At 37.8% G+C, this 11,773-nt stretch overlaps 1 protein-coding gene across 2 annotated transcripts in view; it reads right to left on the bottom strand.

Annotated features, from left to right (window-relative positions):
- Positions 1-3,931: 3,931 nt before the first annotated feature.
- LOC108250109 overlaps positions 3,932-11,773 on the bottom strand; it is a 14,695-nt gene continuing 6,853 nt past the window's right edge. The window contains exons 9-13 of one of the 2 annotated variants that reach the window (XM_017439826.3): positions 10,023-10,213; positions 7,122-7,525; positions 5,804-5,903; positions 4,781-4,979; positions 3,932-4,690 (exon numbers count right to left, since the gene is read on the bottom strand). In XM_017439826.3, coding sequence (XP_017295315.1) covers positions 4,554-4,690; positions 4,781-4,979; positions 5,804-5,903; positions 7,122-7,525; positions 10,023-10,213 — 1,031 coding nt within the window. In that variant the 3' untranslated portion in view covers positions 3,932-4,553. The remainder of the gene's footprint in view (positions 4,691-4,780; positions 4,980-5,803; positions 5,904-7,121; positions 7,526-10,022; positions 10,214-11,773) is intronic. The other variant, XM_017439827.3, reaches the window with a different exon arrangement.

Raw genomic sequence — 11,773 nt, 5'->3', positions numbered from 1 at the left:
AAAAAAAAAATGGGACAACTTAAAAAAGAAATATAAAGTATGTACATGTGTAATAAAGAATATAATTTTTACATGTGAGGTTTAAAGGAACATGTTTGTTGCTCTTTTTGCGAACTGTGATGTCTTATTTCCTCTGTTTAGGACTGCAAATATCCAGGGTCAGGGGAAGGAGTGAGTGGGAAGCCCACTGCTGCGACTTGGCCCTGGTTTGTCCTCATGGATGAGGTTTTAGGACAGAGGCCTTCCACTGCACCTCCTGTCCTAATTGCCTCCATCACTGAGGACACTCCAGGTCCAAGCGCAGCAGTGGCTGACCAAGAAGAAGACAGGGCTGAGGAGCAAAGAGAGGAAAGGAGACAGGGAAGAAAGAGGCAGCAGGACAGAGAGGATGAATTTATGAACTTAATCAGGGAAGATATGAGTCAGCAGAGAGAAGCAGAAGAGAGAAGAGCACATGAGAACAGGGAGAGAATGGAGAGGCATTTCTCAATTCTTGAAAAAATTGCAAATAAATTAATTAGTTGTATTTTTTTTTGTTCTTGAAAATGTTTTTGTTTTAAATTTCTAAAATAAAGTTGTTACAAAAAAATTGACAATAATTCATTTTATTAACAGTAAGTTCATTAAAAAAACTGCAGAGCTCTTTACAATAAATATTTACAATATTTGCAGGATTAACCTGAATGTCCTTTTCCTGGACCGTTTATTTAAACTTTCATTCACTAAACAGGAAGTCTCTGGCAGTGCTGCTGGATCGGGTGAAGAAGGAAAGAAGGATCAAAGACATGGTTGGAGTGCTGCAACTGAAACCCACGGCTGATCTTTTCTGGTCAGCGAGTGGAACATCATACAAGGGGTTCTGCTGAGAGTACTTTGGGATGTGTCCTCTCACTGTCCACTGCATCGTCCATCAACAGGTTTGCAAGCCTGGCTCAATCAACGGCTGCCACATCACTGAGACGTATCCATAAATATGCAAACAGGAGATAATGGATAATCATTACTACAGTACAAAGTGATGTTTGAAACTACAGATTCAAATATGGATTACTTGCCTATTAAAAGTAGTCATGGTCCGCTGGTACCTCCTCCAGGGCAGACACCTCAGCAGACAGTTGGTCCCGCCAGAGAGCACCGCTGACTGCTTCCAAACCAGCCTCCCCCTCATCCTCTGCAACATCTTCCTCAGGCTCATCCTCTGGGGCCACAGCGTCACCAGCACTGAGGCAGATGTTGTGGAGAACGCAGCATGCTGTTATGATCTGCAATGCAGAATAAAGAAAAATATTGTACTTATATGTGTGTGTGTGTGTGTACGAAATGTAGTTGCCACTGGGTGTTCACTTACATGAGGCACAAAGGTGTGGTGCACCTCCAGCGCTTGCAGGAAGATGACCCTGAACCTCATCTTCATCATTCCAGGGCACACTCAATAATAGAGTCAGACAGCGTTAACTCCAGCAGTTAATGGCAAACTTTTAAAAGTAGATCTTGAGCTCTCAAAATATCACATCAAGTTTCAGGTCAACATCTGTTATATGGACTCATTAACAGCCATCTTAAATTTAATTGACTTCAAAAGTTAATCAGTCGTAGCTGTACATACGTACATCTGAGAATTGCTTTTTGAGAATCTGTCCAGTGATTCACAAGGTATTTTGCTAACACTACAGACAAACAAAAATACACAGACAAAAGCAAAAACACCACATTAATAAACTGTTTTACATGGATCCAGAAAACATATTTCATTTCTTAATTTTTTTTAATATTTTGATTTGTTAATTGTCAAGTCAAGTCAAATATATTTATATCACATTTTTCAGCAACAAGGCAATTCAAACTGCTTTACAACATAATTGTTTCTTACACAAAGTAAACACATTTACTTTGTGTAAGAAATACAGCAACCGTACTTTGTGACGTATTTTTATACTGAGTACTTGTTTCAAGCTTTTAAGAAATCTGTCTATCTGTGTATCATTCAGGGTTAAATTGTATTTTGAATGTTGTAACAACTGAACCATTTGTACTGAGGGACCTACATGCTGCTGTTAAAACTCTGAATCAAAGGTCTGCCATCTTGTGGTTTAAAAAATACAACTAACCATCTATAGTGAGAATATTTGGGTCTTTAGAATTCTAACCATTACATTTTTCACATTTCTGTTTTTTATGGTTAGTTTGTTGATTTGTTTTTTAATGGGGTGTGGCACAGTGGTGCAGTGTTAGAGCGGCTTCCTCCCACAGACCATGCATGTTAGGTTAACTGGTAACTCTAAAACTGTCCCTAGGTCAGAGTCTGAATGGTTGTTTGTCTTTATGTGTCCCTGTGATGGACTTGGGACCTGTCGAGGGTGTCCCCTGCCCTAGACACCAGCTCTCCGTGACCCGGAAAGGAGAAGTGGGTAAAGAAAATGGATGGATGTTTTTTAATGTTTACTTTTCATTCAGCTCAAAGACAGAACTAAGAATTTGCACATCTAAAGATTATATTTTCAACAATGGGGACTTTCAGTTTAGTTAAGGCCAACCAATAATGAAGATATGATCTTAATAAACTCATTAAAGATAGTGCAGCACCTTGTAAAAGTGCCCATACTCAGAACCTTTCCATCTTTGGTCATATTACAACAACAAACTTCTGATTATTTTAGTAGGATTTTACGTGATAGACCATTACAAAGTAGAGCAGCAGCATCCAGTCCTTGTTCTGAAGGGCCACTATCATGCATGTTTTAGTTGTTTCCCTGCTTTTCAGCAGGTCTTCAAGCTCTGCAGAGGCCTGTTAATCACTCATTCATTCAAATCAGGTGTGTCAAGGCAGAGAAACATCTAAAACATGCAGGACCAGGATAGGACACCACTAAAGTAGAGCATAATTATCAAGTGAAGGGAAAATGATATGTGGTTTCAAATTTTTTTCTTAAAATCTGAAATATGTGGCATGTATTTGTGTTCACCCCCTGAGTCAATACTTGGTAGAAGTTTTTTGCTGCAGTTTCTGCTGCAAGTCTTTTGAGGTTTGTCTCTACCAGCTTTGCACTTCTAGAGACTGAGCAACATCTGACAGGAGGGGCAAGGAGAGCATTAATCTGAGAAGCAGCCAAGAAGGCCACAGTAACTCTGGAGGAGCTGCAGAGATTCACAGCTCAGGTGGGACATCTGTCCACGGGACAACTGTTAGTTCTGCACTCCACAAATCTGGTCTTTATGGAAAAAAGAAAAAAAGAAATTAATTGTTGACAGAAAACTATAAGATGTCCTGTTTGCAGTTTGATACAAACCATGTAGGGGACACAGTGAACATGGAAGAAGATGCTCTTCTCAGATCAGAACAAAACTGAACCTTTTGGACTAAACCCAAAATGCACATCACCCTGAACACACCCTCCCCACTGTGAAACATGGTGATGGCAGCATCATGCTGTGGAGATGCTTTTCTTAAGCAGGGACAGAGAATCTGGTCAGAGTTGATGGAAAGATAGATGGAGCTAAATACAAGGCAATTTAAGAAGAAAACCTATCAGAGACTGCAAACATCTTTAGACTAGGGTGGACGTTCACCTCCCAGCAGGACAACGACCCAGAACATCCAGCCAGAGCTACAGTGGAATGGGTCAGATCAAATGTGTTAGAATGGCCCAGTCAAAGGCCAGATCTAAATCCAAATGAGAATCTGTGACAAGACTTGGAAACTGCTGTTCACAGATGTTCTTCATCCAATCTGACTGAACTGAAGTTAGGGCTCAGAGGAAAGGGGCTGAATATAAATGCAAGCTAGACTTTTCACATTTTTATTTGTAAAATCTTTGAAAACCATATATAATTTTCTTTCTACTTGACAATTATGCACTACAATGTGTTGGTCTATGACTTACAGTAAACCATTTTAAAGCTTGTGGTTGTAACATGACAAAATGTGGACAACTTCAAGGAGTATGAAAACTTTTTTAAGGCTCTGTAATTTAAATGATGCTCCAGAACCTGTCAAAAAACAAATACTTTTGATATTAGAAAATTACCATATTGTATACACATAGAACCCAAATATGGTTTTATAGAGTTTAAAGTTGGGGCATTTGCAATCAACAGAGAAAAAAGTTAATGTATGTTTTTATTAACCCGTTCCACAATAACAAATTCACCTTTAAACACACACTGAGATAGACAGAAAATAAATTTTAAAAATGAAATCAAACTTCATTAAAAAAATCTAATAAAATACATGTAATGATTTGGAGTGATTTAGTTAACTTATGTTGAATTATTGTTTAATTTATATCCATAATTGGGTAGGAGTAAATATAACATTCAAGATTCTTGTTTTATCTCATAATGCAACAAGAAATAGCAGAAAAAGTATCAAAGGTTAAAGACTAGACAAAACCATGGCAGCTGCAGTGCCAAGCGATCTTTCGTTTTGTTTTCTTTAAAATTAACAGCTGCATTTTTAGCTCCAAGTACACAGTTAGGATAATAAAAAAGAAACCCATCCAAAATCTTATTAAATCATTAAAATGAAAAAAAGAAAGTTTGACACATGCTGCATTTTAACTTTCCTCCAAGGGCAGAGGTTGGTATTTGACCTTTGACATTTTGGTTTTGTAGATGAGCACGCCACAGATCATGCCGACAGCAGCCAAGAGACATCCCACCATGAACACCATGTTCAGGTTCAGGTTGACTGCTGGAAACCAGAGAGACATGGCCCTGAATTAATTACTGTCCACATTTTAACTAGTGATCAAAATCCCCACTTCACATCTGTTTTCATTACCTAAGCCTCCTCTGGCGTCAGCTGACCGCTTCAGGCGCAGAGGACCCTGGGAAACGAAGTGCTTTCCACTCTGGATCAGGGCTTCTCTCTTTTTGCGGAAGCTGTGACTGTTGGACCACGTGGAGTTCATGCATCCCTGTGAGCACCTGGTGTTGGAGTTTCCTGCTTCACACATCATGACTGTGCAGCTGATGTACACCTGAATAAGAGACAAGGTGCCATTAAATCAAAATGACTTCATCTAGTGGACACAAGGAGGAGCTGCAGCCAGAGGTTCTAAAATCTCCTAAATTTGACTGTTTTCAGAGTAAAATCAATAACTCATAAACAAGAAATTTTACATACTTTCCTAAAAAGCCCTTTGAGGTTCTGATCATGTAATTGCCTGTATATTTGTTTGTCTGTCTGTTGGCAAACTATCTCATAAACCACTAGACAGATTTTAATGAAACTCTCAGAAAATAATCATTGGATGAGCATCTACAACTGGTTAACTTTTAGAGACAACTTAATTCAGGATGGCCACCACAGCTAATCAAACTTAAAAATGGCTAAAACTTACACATTCAGATAACATTTGGTGTGGTAATAGCTAGGCCTCCAGAATAAACCTTTGGCCTGCAGAGCATATTAATGTTTTCAAGGAAGTCTAGTTTCATATAATTCGTTTTTTCCAAGGAAAAAATGTCCTGAATGTGTTAAAAACAGATGCAGACAAGAATACAATCCTTTTTAGAATGGTTGAAAATAAATTTACCAATCAAATTAGCAAATTTGTTTGCTTTATATGAAAGATTTGTATGTTTTTCAGAACATTTTTTGTGGATAAAATCTTTAGTTTGAATGAATCTATCCTTCGGATTAGTTACTAATCTCTTCCTTTGTTATTGATTGTTTGAAAACCTTTGGATGCCAGAAACTGAATCTATTAGCTCTAATTATGAGCAGAAATTCAATTGTATTTCCTGTTTTAGTCATCTGTTGAATAAAATGAAATCATAATTTGCAGCATTCATTCCTCACCTGTTCGTGCAGACCAATGAACTTAAAGGCCTCAATGCTGAACCTAAACTGTCGATCGTTGAAAGAAGAGTGGATCTGGACGGTCGGGTCAACTTTGCACCTGGTCACAGAGAAACGCACAATAAATTCATTGTTCTATCAGTTCTATAGGGCTGCATTTGAATATACTGAGCTGTGAAAGAAGCAGTTAATGTAACCTGGATCAACATGAATTAAATCACTGAAAAAGACCTAGTTATTATAACCTCTGCTGCAGTATCAGACAAGTCATTTAAAAGTTTTTAGTGAAGGACATTTTAGACTTTATTAAACATTCTAAATTGTTCTGTTTTCATCTTCAATGAATTGTTTTAAATTGGATTGATTAGTTGGTGCTTAACTGCACTGAATAGGAGTAAAATTTGTTTATTTGGAGAGTAGGGTGTAGAATGAATTGAATGTAAATTTATTGCTATTGGTCTGAGTTAGACTGTAGTTATCTAGTATGGATCAGTCTAAATATGATTGGTCAGTCTATAGTTAACTAGACTGAATTGGAATGAAATATTCATCAGTATTTATTTAGAATGAACTAGATTGAGTTACATTATAACTCCTTTGAACTAGACTGTGTCATCTTGTTGGAATTGGCTTGAAGTGGTCTCTTGTTTGTCTCTCTGTGTCCCTGTGATGGACTTGCGACCTGTCCAGAGTGTACCCTGCTTCTCACACAATGACTGATGGAGATAGAGAAGGCAAAGCAGGTAAAGTAAATGGATGGGAAGGTGGCTAGATGGATTATAATTGGATTGGTTAGAGTGTACTTCACCAATAAAATTAATTTCAATTAATAAAATGTGCAACAGTATTTAAAATAAATTGAATGTAATTTGATTAGAAATGGTCTGAACTGGAATGTACTTATCCTGAACTAATAACTTAAGTCTTCACATCATTTCCTCATAAACCCCCCAACCCACCCCACTACAGCAGTGATTCCTAAAGAGGGTGTTTGAATGCCACCAAGTGGAGAGTCTCAGAATAATCTCCAGAAATAAAATCAACTTAAATTTAAAAATAAATGCTCATTTTCATTTTAAATTTTTACATGTAAAATGTAAAGGTACACATAAATTGATAGAATTGTTTGATGATTGTTGGTGCCAAAACTTGAAATTAATTAAGCTTTATACATAATATTGTCTAATATAATAAGAGCTGTGTCAAGCATCCTTAATTTGTATACTTTAACATGTGATAGTGGGGTTTTGAAATCTCCATCACTGTTTTTTTGTGGATTAGAAGCTGAAAAATGTGGTAACCTTTGTGCTCTGCCTACCCGTTCTCAATAATGGAATAGGTTGGATGGTAGTTGGGGTTGTCGTACGGTGCAGCTCTGCAGGACTCCACAAACATCTCGGTGTTGTTGATTGAAGCACTGGCATCTAACTGCATGTAAATTCTTTCTCCAATGTCGTAGTCCAGAGGGTATGAGTTTGGATTGATCATGGTTCTGAACTGATTGTCTGGGTAGAACTCAAACTGGTAGGTGAACGTGCCGAAGCCTTTCTCCCACACCGTGACATTCTTCCTGTGCGCTGTGAAGCCCAGAGTCACGTTCCCACGTTTAGGGTACTGGCAGTAAAAACGGGCTTCCACCAGGTGCTTCCTGGTGATCAGCTCATTGGGGGTGTCGTCCACTGTGGTGATCTCATTTTTAAAAACGAGGTAATCGTCATCTTCCTGTAGAGTGAACCATTATGTATTAAATGAAAATGACAGAAAAGTAGTGTGTATAAAATGCCAATAAAACTCTTTCCAACTCTTTTAAACCCAAATTTTATTTACAAATATTTAAACTAATAAATTGTGCCCTTTTTAGGAAAAAATAAAGTAATTTTAAATTTGATGGTAGCAACATATCTCTAAAAAGACAGGATGTGCAACAAAAGGCTGTAAAAGTAAGCAGTACAAATAGGAAAGAGATGGAACAGCATTTTAAAACTATTTAGGGTAATTCAGAACAGATCAGTAAGAGGACTGAATGTTTTTCTTTCTGCTCTCTGTGGAGGAGGATGCTTTTTTCTCTGTCTCCCTCCCCTCTCTGCTTGACTTGTTCATTATCTGTGAGGATCTCACTTTTGGGTTCCGTTTCGGGTTTTTGGTTTGTCCTCTGTCCACGTGTCTTGTTTTCCTTGCACCTGTTCTGAGTCTCTGATTATGTTTGTGTGTATTTAAGTGCCTGTGTTTCTGTTGTTGTTGTTGGGTCCCCTTCTTTGTATACGGTTCTGGTTTTTCGCTACATCCAAGGTTTCTGTAAAGTGGTGCTGGAAGCACTTTCAGGCTGTGACCCAGGCTTTGTTATTTTCTAATAAAGAAGTTTTTTGGACTTACCTGCTGCACTCTGGTCCTCTCCTCGCTACCCAGAACCGTGACATTATCATTATATCAACCGTTCTGTTAGCTGTTTAAATGCTTCCTCTTAGAGGAAAGTCTATTTATGTTTAAATGGTCTATTAGGTTATACATCACTGACCGACTGACAGATTGTTAGTTTACTCAAATTACCTGTTATAGTTATACCAATCTTGCTATTAGCTAAAACTACTTGTTTTGTTCAAATGCTTCCTCTTAGAGGAAAGTTTATTCATGTTTATGTATTTCTCTATTTGATTCTGTCTGTACTTGATTGTTGTTTCTGTGTTGTAAAACACTTTGGATCGCCTTGCTGCTGAAAAGTGCTATATAAATAAATTTCACTTTACTTCACTTAAAAAGAGCATTTTAGAGACACCGAATGTCCCAGAAATAAGGAGGGGCAGATGCAAAAAACTGATTAAAAATAGAAGAACAATTTCAGACAAATGTTCCTCAATGAAAAACTGGGAAGACTTTGAATCTTCCATCATCTACAGTTCATAATATCATCAAAAGATTTCAAGAAACAGGAGAAATCTCTGAGTTCAAAGGTCAAGACTGAAAGTTAATATTGGATGATGTGATATTCTGGCCCTCAGGGGTCGCCGCATTAAAAAACAGGTCTGATTCTGTTCTGGACTCAGGAACATTTCCACAAATCACTGTCTGTAAACACTGTTCATCATTCCATCTGCAAATGCTGATTAAAGCTCTATCAGGCAAAGAAGTCAGATATAAACAGCATCCAGAAACGCTGCTGTCTCTTTCTGGACCATAGTTCATTTAAAATGAACTATGGCAAAGAGGGGAACTGTTCTGTGGTCAGACAGATACAAATTTAAAATTCCTTATGGAAACCATGAACACGGAGAGAGGCCGGCCTGTTATCATCACACAGAAACCTACCTCTCTGATGGTATGGGGGTATATTAGTACCTCTGACGTGGACGGTTTACACATTTGGAAAGGCACAGTCAATGCATAAAAAAAGGACATACAGGTCTTAGAACAAGATATGTTCCCATTCAGACATCTTTTTCAGGGAAGACCTTGCATATTTCAGCAAGACAATGTTGAAATATGCATTGAGAATTGAAACAAGAAGCACAAAGAACCACTATGAGCTTTACAAAAACTAACACTGACCCTACGATGATCACTTTCAGAAGCTTCACTGAAAGACGCTACATCCACCCCATGAAGCTTCTCTGTTCTTACAAGAATTTGACAAGTACTGTGACTCCTCTGACACAACAAAACATCTTCCCCATCGAAGTCAAGGTATACCCAATTGTTTTGCTTCATACTGCATCCATTACTTCAGCATGGTTTACAGTAGAGGAGACCAGGTTATAAACTGATCTGCCTGCAGTCCAGACCTCTCACCTATAGAAAACATTTGATGCATCGTAATACAAAAAATCCAATTAATTAGAGACCGAAATGTTGAACAGCTAGAAACTAAAATCAGACAAGAACAGGACAACATTTCCCTCTAAAAACTCCAGCAGATGGTCTCCTCAGTTCCTTGATGTTAACAGACTGCTATTAAAAGAAGAGGGGAGGCTTCACAGAAGGAAACATGGACCTGTCCTGTTTTTGTTTGTTTGTTTTTTATAACATTACTACCATTAAATTCAAAATTACCTCATTTAAAAAAATGGTGCAATTTTTAGTTTCAACATTGATATCTTTACCGTTCCATTGTGAATAAAATATGGGTTTATGAGATTAGCAGAACATTACATTGTTTTCATCTATGTTTTACACAAAGCCCCAACTTTCTCTGAATTGGTGGTTGTATTAGATGGCCTGTGCTTACCTCAATCTGAGTACCACAAGCATTAAGGGGGATGATGGCAACCAAGTGAGTTCTGTTGGAGTGTCTCTTAAGGTTGCAAATGGTGTTGGTGGGGTCACTGAGGCGAAGATGATCCTCACGAAGTCCAAAGAAGGAGGATTTTTCAACTTCTACTTTCATTGTAGATTCACTGCAGGTCACTGTGGCTTTAACTGGAACAAGTATAGATCAGTGAAATGGTCAGGTCCAAGGACTGGACAGATAATGAGTACAAAAAAGTAGCAAATATTACAATAAATAAAGAAATGAAAATAAAAAAGAACTTTGAAAGACCTTCAGGATGTTTGGAAAACTTGTGATTAGGAACACTTTAAAAGATTACAGGAAGTCCAGAAAGAATGACGTTCCTAGCATTCCTTGGTAAGAATGCATATCACCCTTTGTCTTTCTCACCAGAGTTTTAGACAAAAATCATTGTATGTTGAGTTGAAGCCATTTTAGTGAAATCTTGAAAATAACTTTATCTGTGATCTCCTGTGATGAGATGACACACTCAGAGTATGTGTTGTGAATGACTCTTAGATACTACCACATCAAACTTTAGCACAAAATCTGTAAAATTCACTAGTCTTACACATTTTTGTTTTGGCAAGTGTTAATTATCTTTGGTAGCCATCATAATTCAGGTTGACTCCAAAGGTTAATCAGTTGTAGATTTATACATTCAATGATTTCTTTTTCAAAGTATAATTAAAATTCATCCAGTAATTTATAAGACCCCCACAGCTAATGCTAAAGTTTTCAACAAAGGTCTTGCGTAGCGTGTAGCACTTAACGTATGTGTTGTGAATGCCTCACCAATTTTTAGCACAATATCTGTAAAACTGACAGAATTATTGCAATTTTTTGTTTTGTGAAGACTTATTTTAATTCAATGATTCTTCCTCCTATAAGTTACTGTTTGATAAGTTTGTCTAATTGTAACTATGTAGCTCTAAAAAAGCTTGAATCATTGTATAAACAACCACTTAAAAATATTGTCATATTTTGATGAAAAATAACTTCCTCACTTTTTTTTTTTTTTTTTCCTGCTCCTGGTGGAAGGCGGACGTGTTTCTTTTCTCTCTGTCTCCTCGTGCCCCCCCCCGCCGCCTTTCCTTTTTCAAAGCCTCTTTTTACATATTTTCCAAAAATTTAAGGAATATGGATCTGATCAGCTGCTTTCTCAACGCAATTGATACAATTTCCTCGACTGGGTGAAGGAGAGTCCAGTCTCGGGATATGTCTCGCTGGATATACAGTGGATTCCTGGCAGGAGTGGAAGACTGTGTACCTACTGACGTGGAGGTTCCTTACATATCCTGGTTTTTGATAACAGGATTTCTGCTCTTTGTACCAGGCAGTTACCTATCGTCAAATTCGTTGATGGGTTCACGGATCGACCAGCACTCAGACTGTAAACAGGAGCGAAATTGCAAACTACTCCGAACTGGCTGATATTCCATCAGCAAAGACAATGGCCTCTGGACTAAATGCAATTTCTGGATTCAGAATATGGAAAAGGTTAAAATCTTGGAGAAGCTGCTCATTTCAGAACAACAGTTTTGACCTTAAATTCGACTTATTGGATCGAGAATGTACCAGCAAAGACTTCAAGGCAGACTCAAAACAAAGTCAGCCTGTTCCAAAACAATTCTGTTATTATCTACATTTGGCTTCCCGATGTGGCCTTGAAGGCCAAAGTCTTATCAATTCTCCCTGGAATTTATGTC

This window comes from Kryptolebias marmoratus, linkage group LG5 (assembly GCF_001649575.2).
Source record: "Kryptolebias marmoratus isolate JLee-2015 linkage group LG5, ASM164957v2, whole genome shotgun sequence".
Lineage (NCBI taxonomy): Eukaryota > Metazoa > Chordata > Actinopteri > Cyprinodontiformes > Rivulidae > Kryptolebias > Kryptolebias marmoratus.
The sequence above is the reverse complement of the archived record's forward strand: the minus strand, read 5'-3'. Positions and strand labels throughout refer to the sequence as shown.